Source organism: Rhinolophus hipposideros (genome assembly GCF_964194185.1).
Source record: "Rhinolophus hipposideros genome assembly, chromosome: 20".
Classification (NCBI taxonomy): domain Eukaryota; kingdom Metazoa; phylum Chordata; class Mammalia; order Chiroptera; family Rhinolophidae; genus Rhinolophus; species Rhinolophus hipposideros.
In genome coordinates this window covers 35,929,194-35,945,799 of record NC_138066.1, presented here as the reverse complement: position 1 = coordinate 35,945,799, position 16,606 = coordinate 35,929,194, and the positions used below count along the sequence as shown (strand labels likewise).

At 42.7% G+C, this 16,606-nt stretch overlaps 1 protein-coding gene across 1 annotated transcript; it reads left to right on the top strand.

The window, feature by feature from the left end:
* KRT33A (keratin 33A) lies at nucleotides 1–4,426 on the top strand (the record flags this gene model as incomplete). Its single annotated transcript, XM_081029545.1, has 7 exons — nucleotides 1–348; nucleotides 1,360–1,442; nucleotides 1,952–2,108; nucleotides 3,323–3,484; nucleotides 3,586–3,711; nucleotides 3,883–4,103; nucleotides 4,309–4,426. 7 exons carry the CDS (start codon nucleotides 1–3, stop codon nucleotides 4,424–4,426), a joined length of 1,215 nt encoding a protein of 404 aa, XP_080885671.1.
* Nucleotides 4,427–16,606: the final 12,180 nt, after the last annotated feature.

Genomic DNA, 16,606 nt, shown 5'->3' with positions numbered 1-16,606 from the left:
ATGCCTTACAACTGCTGCCTGTCCAACCTGAGCTGCCGCTCCGGCTGCCCCTCCCGGCCCTGCGTGGCCCCCAGTTGCCATAACATCCCCCTGCCCGGGGCCTGTAACATCCCCGCCAATGTGGGCAACTGTGGCTGGTTCTGCGAGGGCTCCTTCAATGGCAGCGAGAAGGAGACCATGCAGTTCCTGAACGACCGCCTGGCCAGCTACCTGGAGAAGGTGCGCCAGCTGGAGCGGGACAACGCGGAGCTGGAGTGCCGCATCCAGGAGCGGTGCCAGCAGCAGGAGCCCTTGATGTGCCCCAGCTACCAGTCCTATTTCCGGACCATCGAGGAGCTCCAGCAGAAGGTGAGTGGATGGGTATCACACTGCATCCAGCAGGAAGGTGTAGGGAGGAATCTTGAGATACGAATTAGAAACAAGATGAGCTCTTGGGGTGATTGAAATGCAGGGGTTGAAGTCTGGCTCTTTGTTTTGTTGAGTTACCATCTTATTCTAGACCCAGGACTGTTAGGTGTGAGTATTTGCATAGCGTTAGTCTATGTGGAGGTAGCAGTACTTTGCACAAATAAGCTGTAATTAAAATCTGCCTCCGAATGTTTCCATGCATTTGCCAAGCTCCAGAATTATTACCCTGCGGGGAGAGAAAAGACTGAGCCCCAGGTGGGAGCTGAGGAAGTGGAACCTTTTGTAAAGATTGGACCATTTTCTCTCCCTCACCTGGACTTTTGACTGCTCTGAACTCTTGTTGCCGTCCTCTTGTGGGTACCTAATCATCCTGACTTCATTGTCCTGATCTAGATGCTTCTGGGCTCCCCCTGGTGTGCATGTGTCCAGCGAGGGCATAAAATGGTTGGTTGAAACCAGAAACAGTGGAAACTACCCACTGGGACATAGTGCGAAGCATCCTGGATGGCTGGGGCGATGTGGCTACTTCCCTGGCCCAGCCCCTACCCCTCACATCTACTAGTGTATGTTTTGATTTTCCCCATTGGATTGGAAGTTTCTTGAGGGCAGGATCCATTGCTCACTCATTTTTGTATCCTCAGCTCTTAGAACCATGCCAGGTAGACAGTCAGTTTTTAAAAAATGAATGTTAGCTATCAGCTTCTCAGTATTGCTTATTGGGAAAGAAAAAGAAAGATTTAGTTACTGATATTTTGCGTCCATATTTTAGTGTTCTTTTTTTTCAAATTTAATTTCTCAGATATTTATTGAGCACATGGACAGTATTTAATAATCTTATATAAGATCCACAGCATTTTTTTTCATTCTATTCTTTCCATAGAAGTGAATCAGCAGGGATTCCTGTTGCTTAAAAATAACTAAGCTCATTCTAGAATGTTTTGGGTCTTCTAGATCCTGTGCAGCAAGTCTGAGAACGCCAGGCTGGTGGTGCAGATTGACAACGCCAAACTGGCCGCGGACGACTTCAGGACCAAGTGAGTGGGCAAGTGGGGTGTTGCCTTCTCTCTGTTCTCTCCTTCCCCTCGGCCTGTCTTCAGCACTGACAAACATCAACAGAGCTTTTCTTTAGATGTTTCCCCAAGATCCGCAGAGCCATTCATTGTTCATCAGAGCCCAGAGATCCCTTTTCCAGATTCAGATTCTTCCACTCGTGTTTTGGTAAAACGACATCCCCCAATCTAATGCAGAAGTCTGGTCCCCGGATGCTCTACCGTGAACAGAATTCAATAAGGAGAATATGGGAAGTGTGTTCATTTTGGAAACCTCACAGCTTATGGGCTTTTATCCCCTTAAGTCCACTGGCTCTTTATTTATTATACTACAAATAGTTACCAGTGGATTTTCCTCTAGCAGCGACTGCTTGGTGTTGAAAACCTAAATGAAGGCGATGGCTGTAAAACCACAAGCCCCAACTCCCAGTGGTCTGACATGAAAACCAGAGTCAAGGCCAGGCCTGTCCCTGATGCTCCTGTCTGTATCCCAGGTACGAGACGGAGCTGGGCTTGCGGCAGCTGGTGGAGTCAGACATCAACGGCCTGCGCAGGATTCTGGACGAGCTGACCCTGTGCAAGTCTGACCTGGAGGCCCAGGTGGAGTCCCTGAAGGAGGAGCTGCTCTGCCTCAAGCAGAACCACGAACAGGTGAGGTCCCCAAGGAGCAATAGGATCAAACTTGCCAAGGCCTGTTTCCAACCCCACAGGGTGCGGGAGAGTGTTCTAGCTGGGGAATGTGTTCTCCAAACAAAAAGGATTTGTTGAGAATGAGTCATCTAAAAATCCCTGATAGGAGATTAGGACATTTCTGCCAGAGGCAGAAATGAGAGTGGAGGATGTTGGTGAGACCAGCAATGAGGCAAGGTCAGCAAGCAGGCAGCCTCTTCTCCGCTCTGGTCAGAGCAGAGGGGGCCGCAGAGATCTTCTGTCCCAATTGTCCATGTAGCAACTGGAGAGGCCAGGATGAGGGCTGAATTGGAAACAAAACCCTTCTCCTTTTTCTCATCTAGAACTCTTCTTGCTATTCAGAGTTGCCAGAAGGAAACACTGAAAAAATGCTCACTGTCAATTACACAATAAAAAAGACGGATATTTTGTGTAAACCTTAAACCCCAAAACAATGCAAATAGCTAATATTCATCAAGTGCATATTTTGTGTCAAACGTTGTGCTCCATACTTTAGAACACCAGAGGTAGTTGTAGATGTCATAGATGAAGAAATCGAGGCTTCTAGAAACTTCTAGAAGCCATAGTGTAGGTGGTAGAGATGAGACCTAATTCGAATCTGTCTGACGTCCACATAAGCCCGAGCATCATACTATGCTGGCGCTATGAAATTAGCATTGAAATGAGCAGACAGTATTTCCTTCAGCAAAATCTACACTGGTGAAACCAACACATCAATGGTTAAGTCTTTTCTATTCCAGGATGGTGGATTTTGAAGTAAGCATTCTTTAATTCCTCTTTAGCCAGATTTCATCCTTTTTTACGACCCATGGTTAAGAGTCAAACATGAGAGGTTATGTGATATACCAGCCAAAACACTGAACTTGGTGTTTGGGGCTCACAGTGTAAATTGTGGTCAGTTAATCTCCACTCTCTGAGAGGAGTGGCACAGTGCATACGAGGGCAGAAAGAGGTCACTGTCTTAAAAGCTCTGTGAGTGGAATCCACAGATTAGTCATGCACACAGAACCCAGTTAATGAGATCATCAGAGGACCTGAGCTGTTGTTGAAAGCTGCGGCATGACAAGTCGAATTGCATTCTTAAAGGAGAGCATGAGGATCCTTTGTGTTACTTTCAATTTTTAAATCTTTAAAATTTAATAAACACAGTTGAAAAATTTTAAATCTTCCATCAGGAAGTCAACACGCTGCGTTGCCAGATTGGGGACCGCCTCAACGTGGAGGTGGATGCTGCCCCCACAGTGGACCTGAATCGCGTGCTCAATGAGACCAGGTGTCAGTACGAGGCCCTGGTGGAGACCAACCGCAGGGACGTGGAGGAATGGTACAACACCCAGGTGGGCAGCTCAGCACCTCAGCACACGGTCACTCAGGACCCAAGGCCACTCGGGGCCCCTACGGCAGGGTCTGATCCTGTCTCTCCCCTTTGGTGTTTCAGACTCAGGAGCTGAACAAGCAGGTGGTGTCCAGCTCGGAGCAGCTGCAGACCTGCCAGGCAGAGATCATCGAGCTGAGACGCACGGTCAACGCCCTGGAGATCGAGCTGCAGGCCCAGCACAACCTGGTGGGTGTGGTTCAGACCTCCGGGTGAGAAATGTGAGCTCGGGGAACCCGAGTCCCTGGGATGCGCTTTGGGCCATGCTCTCCTTAACTCTTGAAGCTTTGCCTTCTCTGGAACCCTATGGAGAAACCCGGTGAAGGAGCTGCTCTGACATCCTGTATCTTCCCCGCACAGAGGGACTCTCTGGAGAACACGCTGACGGAGACGGAGGCCCGCTACAGCTCCCAGCTGGCCCAGGTGCAGTGCATGGTCAGCAACGTGGAGTCCCAGCTGGCCGAGATCAGGGGTGACCTGGAGCGACAGAACCAGGAGTACCAGGTGCTGCTGGACGTCCGGGCGCGGCTGGAGTGTGAGATCAACACGTACCGTGGCCTGCTGGAGAGCGAGGACTGCAAGTGAGTATGAAGCTAGTCACATTTCTCTGGGGGCACATGAGGTTGCTGTGGGGGATGAAAAGTTTTCTTGATGAAAATAAATGCATATAATTCAAGTGTTTGGTTGGCAGCAAAGGAAGAGAGATATAAACAAAGTGTGTTTAGTGTCTTCCTATTTCTTCAGCTCATTTTCCCCTAACTTGAGCCAATGGTTTTCTGTCTCCAGACTCCCCTGCAACCCATGTGCCACAACCAATGCTTGTGACAAGCCCATCGGGCCCTGCGTCTCCAATCCTTGTGCCCCACGTGCTCGGTGCGGGCCTTGCAATACCTTTGTGCACTAGAGGCCCTGGTGCCAGGAGGGGGAGGAGGACTCCAAAGTCACATCTCAACTCTACTTCACCCAGACATCTCCAACAGTGAGCACTCTGGACAAAGGAAGACACTTCTACCAGCACCCGCTTCCAGAAATCACCTCTAGCCTTCCGCTGATTTCCCTAGCTTGATTGATTCTTTAGCACAAGAGACGGCAATATCGCCTTACTGGCTCAGTCTGTTTTCTGAGTTACATAGAAAAACCTACAACCTCTGTCAACCTATATCAAATAGTATCTGTTAGAACAATGCCATATTTGCATAACGTATTATGCTTTAACCGGTGCCAATCTAGATGTGATTTTAAAACAATTACATTAAATGTGATATTACTGATGGGCACGCTATGGAAGTGAACGTAATTGGAAGAAATCTTCCTTGTCACTCCCTTTGGTCTTTGGAGATGCAATAAAAGATCCCGTTAGCCTCCTAATAAACTCTCATTCTGGCATAAAAGTGACAATTGTCCTTTTCATTCATTAGTTTCAAAATTGGGTGTCTTGTATAAATAGTGACCAGTGTTCTTCCATCAGATGAAGGGGTCATTCACCCCAATCTATGGTCTGTGAGTTTTCTGAAAGGAAAGTCTCCACTACACAGCCCCCACCTATTGATGTGCATGTCGTGTTTGGGAAGAAGGTGGTGGGAAAAGAATGGCAAATTCACAGGAGGGTACCTGCAAACGTTTTTTGTCAAGCTCTTCAGAGGGAATACGAGAGAGAATCACAGAAGGAGGACACCATCAGGAGGAAGTGAATCTTGAGAGAAAGGCTGTTCCTCTTGCCAACATGAAAATATTATAACCTAGGAAGAACTGGGAAAAATACACTTAGCCAACAATTATGTTCCTCCAACCTGATCTTTGCATATTGGATTTTCTTTTTTCACAGCCATTTGTTGACCATTAGGTGGTCAACAAATAGTTAATAAGATACCTGCCTGAAATTAATAACCTATGTAGGGCAGATGAAGAAATGAATCATAGAGAGGTTGCTGGAATGATGTCACACAGCAAACACACTTTTGCTAAATAGAGGAGATGCACTTGGGTGACTGAGAGAACCGGAAACATGTGGGCACACGATTGCCTTTTTCTAATGAGAACTGAGTAATTTCCCCTTCTCTTAACCGTGGCATTGTGTTCTTTGAAGGCAATAAGTCATTCGGACATCAACAACAATGAGACTCACAGTATGACACAAAACGTCACTGTGAAAGAATTTTGGGACAAGCACAAGATTTGAAGTGCAACTTCTGAACGAAGCCCAATTTAAAACAGAAAGTAAGTGAAGAACTAAAGTGGTTTGACTACACAAAGATTGAATTCATGTCAACGGTTTTCCAGTTTTTCTTGGAGGCACTTAAGCATAGACCCAGAAAGGTGCCTGTCATGGCCATGTCCCAGTGCTGCTCAGGGGCCACTTTGATAGACAAAGCCGATCAAAGGTGACAAAGTAAGGTATATTCCAGAAAGTTTGGGGTTTTAACTGAGAGTCGGAGTGTGTCTAAAAAATCTTTTTTTCCATCTCTAGTTAAGCTGTGACTGATAACAAAAAAAGACCTGGTGAAAAAGGAGTTCTTTCAAACTCACAAATTGCATATCCAATGAAATAAGTTGATTGAAAAATGTTAGTTAATGTGTATGCCTATATTTGAAAAAATCGTGGATTTGTATATACATTTAAAAATACATATTAAATTCATGATTGTGTTTGTCCCTGGGAAGAAAGGATGGGAATGTAAACATGTATGAAAGTCAAAATTCTCTGTTATCTTTAATGCATTTTTTTAAAAAAACCAGAAAAAAACAACAAAAAAAAACCCATTTACTTGATTTTTAACACTTAGAGCAAAGATGAAAAAATACTGACAGCTACTAATCCTAAGTATGGTAGCACAGGTTTTAAAATATATTTTTTCTGTTCTTTGGTTGCTTTGTTTTAATGCCTAGCTGTTTTTTGTTTCAAGAAAGTATTTTGTCGCTATCAAAACAAAACAAAAGAATTGGGTGGAAAAGCAAGTTAATCTGTTTATTTCAGCCATTGATGGCTGTGGTAATCCTGGGTATTAGACATTGGAATCTTAATGGCATAGCTGTTTACCTGACGGAAACTATGGTGCTTAGAATAGGCTGAGTAACCAGAAGGACAGACAACCAGGACAGTCACAGCCACAGCCACAAAGTGACGGCAAATGACATCTGTCCAGATCCTTGCAATAAGATAGTCATGAAAAGGGATTTGTGATTTTTATACTTATTATAATAAGGAGAAAGGAAGACAAGTGAATCAAAGGGCACTTTATAAAAAAATCTAACTGCTTTATTACAAGCAGTCTGGGGTGCTCTTGGAAGCACCATATAAGATTTACACAAAATAAGTATTTCCCTCTTTATGACGGGTTGGGAAGCACCATGTCCAAAGACAAATATGAAAATGCTCTCAACCAGAGAAGAATCAATAAAATAAGTGTATGGTTATCACGGGTGACTACTTGTGGGTATGCAGGTTTCTGTAAGAAATCTGTTTAGTAGATTCATGGTCTTAGGAAACTTTCCTGCTCAGGATGGAGTTTCTTTTTTCAAATACAAATCCTTGACTTTTATTAAGAATATCTTTCTGTGGCATCCTTCTCGGTCAGAAATTTTACAATAGAAGTAGACAGAAAAACGGGGGTTGTGGAGGTGATTAATTTTATCTGTCGAACCAGCTAAGGGACGCCCAGATAGCTGGTAGACATTATTTCTGGGTGTATTTGTGGGGATGTTTCTGGAAGAGATTAGCGTTTGAATCAGTAGACTAAGAAGGTCAATAGCCTTTACCAGTGGGTGGGGGGCATCATCCAATCACTGAGGGCCTGCATAGAACAAAAAAGCAGTGAATTTGCTCCCTTTGTTGGAGCCGGGACATTCATCCTCTCCTGCCCTTGGACACCGAGGCTCCTGGTTCTCTGGTCTTCAGACTCAGAACGAGTCCAGTTATCTGGCTTGTAGGTGGCAGATCGTGGAACTTCTTAGCCTCCATAATCACATGAGCCAATTCCCATAATAAATGTATGTATATATATGTATGTCCTATTAGTTCTGTGTCTCTGGAAAACCTTGACTAATACAAGGAAAGAGAGTGCCAAGATGGCAGGCAATGGAGTTTGTGGTGGCATGTATGTCCTGAACATAAAATACAGGCCTGGGAAGATTTCTATGGGTATAGGAGACTGGGGAATGGAGATGAGTGTGCATTCAATATGGACCATCTTTCCTGTTTGTCATATTTCCCTGACTTCAATGAACCTGGAGGTATTAAATTAAATTTGCCTTCAGGGTCAAGTGAAAGGGCTTCTTTTCTTCATTCAGCTTCCTTCAACTAATCCCCCGAGTTTCTTGTTTATGGCTGGAGGGAGGGAGGGAGGGAGAGAGGGAGGGAGGGAGGGAGGGAGAAAAGGAGGAGGGAGAAAGGGAGGGAGAGAGAGAGAAAGCAAAACATAGAGTGAGCATGTAATATATGGTTCAGTTAAAAGGTTATTAGCAAACCTTGGGAAATGGTTGATACCAGACACTTTTTGTTGTTGGGGGAAAAGGAAAGGGAAGAGGTAGAGAACAGTGACTATAGGCCATCAGCACCCCACAGGTTCGGGAAAGGATTATCTGGGAGAAGAGGGAGACTGTATGAAGAGAGGACTGTGCAACAATGTCTCCTATCCCAATGTTCTTCTTACAAAAGCTACCCCTCTCGTTGACATAGACCCTCCCCTCAATTTGTGACTGCAGTGGAAGTGACCTTATGGGATTTCTGAAGATAGTTCATAAAAGGAATAGCAGCTTCCACCTAGGTTCCCCGGGCTGCTTGGAACCCAGGCACTGAGCTATGAGGAAGCCCAAGTAGCCTTCAAGTAGCCCCCAGCCTACAAGTCTTTCTCGATGATGTTCCAGGCATCACAGAGCAGAGATCAGCTATCTTGCTGTGCCTTTTCTGAATTCCTGACACAGAATCCATGCACATAAGAAAGTGTTTGTTGATTTACAGCACTGTATTTGGGGTATTTGTTATGCAGCAGTAGGGACCAGAACAAAGATTTTCTCTGGGGCCTCTGGTTTGTCTTTACCTTGGGAACCAAATGAAAGTATCAGACAGTTACATCTTGACTTCCCAGCATCCATAAAATTCTAAGGGGGTCTAAAGAGGGCTGACTTTCTTTTGTCAACTGTATTTCCAAAGACCACACCTGCGGATACTTCTAGACTATCTTTTATTCCTTTAAAGATAGCAACATAGCTCATGATACTGGGTGTTTGATCATTCCAGTATCGGGAGTCTTTGTGGTCTGCTTATGCTTTGCTGTTTCTACAGGTTCTCTCTCATGGTGCCTTGCTTCCTTGTGGGCTTAGTGCGTTGTGAGTTGTTCGTTGTATCAGCCAGAGAAGGCTAAGTTACAGTTACTGTAGTAACAACCAACTCTCACATTCCCCAAATCTGATCACAACAAGAGCTTATTTCTTGCTTAGGCTCTAAGTCCAGCATAAGCCACCAGGAGGCTCCAATCATCAGACCTATTAAGAAACCAGGGCTGACAGTAGCATCAGCTCTAGAGATACTTCCACAGATCTGCTTGGGAACAGATCTGTGACACACATCACTTCCATTCATATGTTATCAGCTGAGGCAAGTCATTTGGCCATACCCAACTTCAAAGGAGGCAGAGAAGTGCACACCCGACATATTTCTGAAAGGCAGAGAGACAGAAATATTTGGCGAATGGCAGTAATGATTACCACCCTCATTTTCCTTTGGATATTATATGTGGGACTTTGTTGAGGTAGGATGTTGGTGTGTCCCTCCAGAAAGGATTGCCATTTGTTCCTGCCAGTGCACTGGGGCGCTACCAGTCTGAGGCCACTTTAAATCCATAGCCTGAAGTTTTTGGAATCACCCAGGTAATGTGCAAGACCAGAGCCCTGGTGGTAGGTGTGGGTGGGCTGAGATAATGTCTGGGCCACCATCACACCAAGGGGTCCCAGCTTTATGGAGGGTGGATCTGCTAGAGGACTGGATCCTGGTGGTGGGTCCTGGACTTTATTTTCCGTTTCTATCTCCCTGAGAGGTCACGAAAACGACAATTTAAGTTTGCCAAATTCAACAGATCCCTTTGAAGGAAAAGCAGTTTCAGTGCTCAGTTCACCTTTCTGAATTCCTGCCAATTACTTAGTTCTTTGATAGAGTCTTGGCAATTTGTATGACTTGTCAGCTTTCCAATGCTTTTAAGATGACTCAAATTTTAAACAAAGAAAAACAGCATACTTGGTTGTTTTTATGATGCAGGTTAATCCAAATAACCTGGCCTGCCATACCATCTGACACAGAATCTCTGCAGCTGTACTGTCCTATACAGAAGCCACTGGCCACATGAGGCTAATTCAATATAAATGTATTAACGTTAAGCAAAATTATAATTTCAGTGTCTCCATCACATTAGCTACATTTCAACACTGCTTCCAGACCTGATTGGGTAAAGCAGTTACTGATAACAATGAAGGATGAGTGAGGAACAGCAGCAGAAACTCCATTCTCTTCTAGTTGGTACTTTTGACTGTATTGCACTAGATGGGGTCATCTCATTCATTTATGATTTTATTTATTCATTTATTTAACAAGTATTTGTTGAATACCTACCATACAATAGCCACTGGATGTAAATTGGTGAATAAAACAGCGATGGTCATAGTTGTGAAACTTACAATTACTTGAAGATATTCTTACTCTAAGATTTACGTTAAGACAAAGAGGCAATTTTCTGTGGTTTGCTCAAGAAAACCTAACATAGAGGATGGAGGATGGGCTTCAGAAGCAGACAGATACGGGTTCAAATCCAATCCCCACATATTCTAGTTAAAGTAATTGACCTCCATAAGCTTCAGTTTCCTCATGTACAAAATTGAAAAAAAATACTGCATATAGTTATTTTGGGTACTAACCAAAAAAACATGTAAAGTGCTTAGTTCAGTAGCTGGCACAATTGGAGGGGCTGATAATGTACTCCCTTTGCCAAGAGATAGTTAATTGGACACATGATTTAAATCAGTACCATGTCATATAATAAGCTTCTCACATCAAACCAAGTTTCTGTTGAGTTGCTTCTGGTGAAGCCAGAATCAGGGCTTATTTTGTGATTGTCTCTAAAAGAAACACCAGAAGCTGCATGTGTAATGTCAACTGATGAACACTAGAGGCCGCCAGAACAGATGCCATGCCTTGATTTTTATTTTTTTAATGACTCCCGCTCTACCTCCTCACCTTGTTCTTTCTTGCACATTGCGCATACATTTAATATGCACTCAAGTCCCCCAGTTAGGAAAACCAGGACATTTTTGTAAAGCAGTATCTGCCACACCTCAAAATACATTCCTGATGGACAACAGCAGTAAGTGTAAAAAATGCAACTATATAAACTAAATTAAAGTTAATAATTGTCTTTTTGGGGATGGTGAATAAGTTTCAAAGCATAAAAGCAGCAGCAAGAAAAACATAGGTAGGCTTTCCTATATAAAAAGAAAATTATATGCATAAAAATACCACAAATTAAAAGGGAATGATACACTGGGACACATTTTGCAACATGTGTGAGTGACAGAAAGGAAAATTAATATACCTAGCATAAAATAAACTCTTATAAATAAATTAGGAAAGATGAGTAGCTTAACCAAAAAATTGGCACAAGCAGATAATTCCCAAAGAAGAAATAAAGTGGCCTATAAAAAAATGCACTACTAATGAAATAAATACAAATAAATACTACAATAAGATTTCATGATTGGACTATCAATTATGACAAATCTCTTGACAAAGAGATTTTAAAAAACTAATATTGGTGAAGGCACTGTAAAATGGGTGCAAATGGGAACAATTTTTCTGGAGGATGATTTTTTCAACATTTATTCATAACCTTAAAATTATTAACATGCTGAAGATTCAGTAATTACATTTCTAGGAATTTACTTTAGGGCAATAAGAAGGATGCATAAAGATTCACATTTAAGGAAGTTCATACGGAAAACTGGAAACAACTTAGATACCCAATAATGGGAGGTTTACATCAATTTGAAAACACAAATTCTCAAATTTTCATAATATTTAATAGTCAACATATTCACGAGCATATTCTCAGGTTAAGCACAATATTCAGTGTATAAACCACTTTACAAGTATGATTTTTTAAAAGCTTTTATTTTATTTTAAGTGTGTTTTTCCCGGACCCATCAGCTCCAAGTCAAGTAGTTCTTTCAATCTAGTTGTGGAGGGCGCAGCTCACAGTGGCCCATGTGGTGAATTGAACCAGGCCCACTCTAACCAACTGAGCTAACCAGCCGCCCCCTACACAGAATGATTTTGATTTTGTCAAACTACGTGTCAGGATGAAACCTTGAAATATTCACTGGTCTTATCTTACTTCTGCAATTTTTTTGTTTTTTACCACAGCTCTTTCCTCATGACTCAGACATCAGTGGGGTCTTTCTATATTCACTTCCACTAGGGTAGGGTTATTACTGTTGAAATGCAGAGAGAATGACTCAAGTCAATGCTTAGCTTATGCAATTCAAAATAGACTTTTGTGGTGGAGGAAAGTGGCAGAGAAGACCTTGGGCCTCCTAGATGGGGTGATGGAAGGAAGCAGAAATTGTGGAGAGTAAAGAGAACTCAGATATCTCAGCTGGTGCCATAAGAGAGAGAATCATGGCCAGGAATAAGAGAGGACCATATACATTTCAGTGGATGCCCACCATGAACCAGTGGCCACTCACTTTAATGCTATGATACTATCTAAGTCCCCACCCCCACCCCAAAACAGATGAAGGATGGGAGGGAGAAATCCTGAATAATTTCTGAGTTTCTACAGAACTGACTTTTCTTCCCCCACAATCTCAAATGAACATTTGAAATAGGGTTAAACAGACTTAGAGAAAAATAGTTATATATTTTTAACATACCTTGGAAGACGGATTTAGAATTTTGTACCTGATATATATATATATTTACATACATATCAATATTTATATGCAAATATTTAGGAAAAAAACCACTAAAAGGGAAACCAGAATATTAGAAGCAAATATCATTGTTGTGGGATTTCCAGTTGAGATGGTAAACACCGTGATCACCTCCTCAGGACCACATCAATTATAACTAAACCACAGAACAACCATCACTGAGAATTGCCCCAAGTCTAACTGAACAAAAGCCTTACAACTATGGACATACAGAAGAAGCCCCCTCCAGACTGGTAGAAGGGGCAGAGACACAAACAGGCTGGTCCCACACCCACTAAAAATCAGGACCATTAAAAATCAGGAGAAATATCTTGGCTGTGGAGGTCTTCCCCAAGGACTGACAGGTCCAAACCCCTCCTCAGCCCAATAGTTTCAGTGCTGGGGACAGAAGTCCCCATAATTTCTGGCTGTGAAAACCAGCAGAGATTGTGGACGAGTGAGATCCGTGGCAGCTGCACTCCCACGCACTCCTTTTAAAGGGACCACACACAGCTTTATTTGCTGACAAACTCACCTGCTCTGAGCTCCAGCACTGGGGCAGCAGCTTGAAAGGTACAAGGGACATATGGGGAAGAACTAAATTGTCTAGCCTCAGGGTGAGGGCTGGAGGGGCAGCTATCTCCAGGATGGAGGAGCAGGTGGAAACCACTGTTTCTTTGTTGAACCCTACCCCACTCAGCGTGCAGACTCAGGCAGATGTCATATCTGAGTATCCATCAAACTGGCTATCACCTTTCATCTGCCTGGCCCTAGCGATTTCCTGAGACCACACCCCACCCAACTTGCCAGCACACCCACACCACTTCTGGTAGCTTTTCTGTATAAGTGGTCTGCCTTGGCTCATGCTGCAGACATTCCTAAAATTTCTCAAATGTTCACAAAACCCAAACAAGCAGCATCTGGCATCGGCATGTCCTGTACCTTTGGCTGAACAGCCCTAAGGCTGACACAGCAATAGCCAGGCTTGATTCATGGCTTGGCCTCTCAAGGCACCTCCAAGCACAGCACAAGTAGTGGCCATTTCTGGATTGCTTTGTGGCTCATGCCAGATGGCCGCAGGCAGAGCACAGACTGCAGTTGAACTTGGCCTGCAGTAGGTCTCCTCCCAGGAGGCCCCAGGGCTGGCAGGCCAAGCGGCCAGATTTGGACTGGGTTAGAGCATCACCTGGCCACCTCCAAAGACGACACACCTAAAGGCAGACTGGGCAGGCACCAGAGCCTTGCTAAAGCAAACCCTGCTCTGTAGGGTCAGCCCCTGCACAATAGCTCCTCCACTGTATTCACAGCTAGTTCTCACAACCAATCAGTCTGAGGGTTAATTTGCTCACTGACATGCAAACAACAATTAATCTCAACAACAACAAGAAGGCACACACAACACACACAAGGGAAATATCTGGAGCACCCAGCTCTGGTGATCAGGGAGACTGCACCACTGGATCCACAGGACACCTACTACATAAGGCAACTCTACTAAGACTGGGAGGCATAGTAGTCCTACAAAGAAATAAACACAGGGATGTAGCCAAAATGGGGAGACAAAGAAACATTTCCCAAATAAAAGAACAGAACAAAGCTCCAGAAAAAAAAAATGCCTAAACAAAATGGAGATAAGCAGTCTACCAGATGCAGAGTTCCAAACACTGGTTATAAGGATGCTCCATAATCTCAGGGAGAACTTTAACAAAGAGACAGAGAACATGAAAATAAAGATAGAAAACATAAGAAAGAACCATTCAGAAATAAAGACTACAACAACTGAAATGAAGAATACATTAGAGGGAATCAACAGTAGATTAGCTGAAGCAGAGGACTGAATCAGTGATTTAGAAGATAAGGTAGCAGAACACACCCAATCAGAACAGCAAAAAGAAAAAAAGAATAAAAAAAATGAGGACAATTTCAGGGGTCTCTAGGACAACATCAAGCGTACCAACATTTGTGTCATAGGGGTACCAGAAGAAAAAGAGAGACAGCAAGGCATTGAAAACCTATTTGAGGAAATAATGACTGAAAACTTCCCTAACCTGATGAAGGAAATAGAAATACATGCCCAGGAAAGTGCAGAGATTCCCAAACAAAATGAACCCAAAGAGGCCAATACCAAAACACATCATAATTAAAGTGCCAAAGGTTAAAGACAAAGAGAGAATCTTAAAAGCAGCAAGAGAAAAGCGGTTAGTTACCTACAAGGGAGCTCCCATAAGACTGTCAGCTGATTTTTCAACATAAACTTTGCAGGCCAGAAGGGATTGGCACAAAATATTCAAAGTGATGAAAAGCAAGGACCTATAACCAAGATTACTCTGCCCAGCAAAGCTATCATTTAGAATCGAAGGACAGATAAAGAGCTTTTCAAACAGGAAAAAGCTAAACCTCCACCACCAAACCAGTATTATAAGGAGTGTTATTAGAGGAAATTCTTTAAGACAAAAAAATACAAGGTGAAAAATATGAATAATAAAATGGCAATGACTACACATCTATCAATTACTTTAAATGTAAATGGATTAATTGCTCCAATCAAAAGATAGGGTGCCTGAATGGATAAGAAAACAAGACCCTTACATATGCTGTCTGTAAGAGACTCACTTCAGATCAAAAGATATACACAGACTGAAAGTAAAGGGATGGGGAAAAGATATTTCGTGAAAATGGAAACAAACAAAAAAAGCTGTGATAGCAATACTTATACCAGACAAAATAGACAAAGGCTATAACAAAGGCTAGAACAAGTAACAAAGAAGGACCCAGTAATCCCACCTGTGGGTAATTATCCTAAGAAACCCAAAATGCTACTTTGAGGAGACATGTGCATCTAAATGTTTATTACAGCATTTTTTATAATGGCCAAGATGTGGAGGCAGCCTAGTGTCCGATGATGGATGAACGGATAGCGAGTAGGTGGTGCACATACACAATGGCATATTGCTCAGCCATGGAAGGGAATGGATTCTCACCACCTGTGGTGGCATGGATGGACCTGAAGGGTATTGTGCTGAGTGGAGTATGTCAGACAAAGAAAGACAGATGCAATGTGATTTTGCTTATACGTGGAATTTAAAGAATAAAATAAACAAACAAACAAAACAGAAACAAACTCATAGACACAGAGAACATTTTGAAAGTTGCCAGACAGGATGGAGGCCGAGAATGGGTGAAAAAGCAGAAGGGATTAAAGTACAAATTGGTTGTTACCCAGTAGTCACGGGGGTGTAAAGTAGAGTGCCAGGTGGGTACTAGACTAGTCAGGGGGATCACTTCTTAAATTATACAAATGTCTAGTCACTATGCTGTACACCTGAAATAAATATAAAGTAATACCGAAAGCCAACTGTAATTGAAAAATTAAAAAAGTGTGTGTGTGTGGGGAAAGGTGAAGGGGAATAGGAAGTTCAAATTTCCAGCTATAAAACAAATAAGTCATGGGGATACAATGTACAACATAGGGAATACAGTCAATAATATTGTGATAGCGTTGTACAGTGTCAGATGGTTGCTGGATTTATCATGGTGATCACTTCTTTAGATATAAAAATGTTGAATAACTATGGTGTACACCTGAAACCAATATAATATTGTATGTTACCTATATTTTAATAAAAATCTTTAAAAGAAGAGAAGAGGCTCCAAGAAGGAGGTAGCACTCAATCAGGGCTTTGAAAACCCAAATATTCTGTTCATATAAAATTTGTCTGCCTGTCTTGTTAACTACAGGCCCTTCAGGAGAGACAGTATCTTTACCTAATCAAAATCTAGCGCAAACCATAGAATACTATAAGTGGAATAAATAGGGAATAGTAACACTAATGAGGATTCATGAGAAGGATATTAAAACTTTATATACTTCTAATAGCTCCAACTTTAATCAACTATTAATGTATAATATTAGCGTAACTCTGAAATAAAAGTTTGATGAGATATGTTTGGACAGAAGAGTGTGTGCAGGTCTGAGAAGAGGGAAAGTTTTTCCAAGCATGAACTTTACCTGGTGAGGAGATGAGGAAGCAGGAGGTGTGGTTAGAGCCTGACAGACCAGTTTTTAGTGTGGAGCAGAGAATAAATGTGGTAGTGGGAGCTGAAAGTGCAAAGTAGTTAGGTAGGACTATAT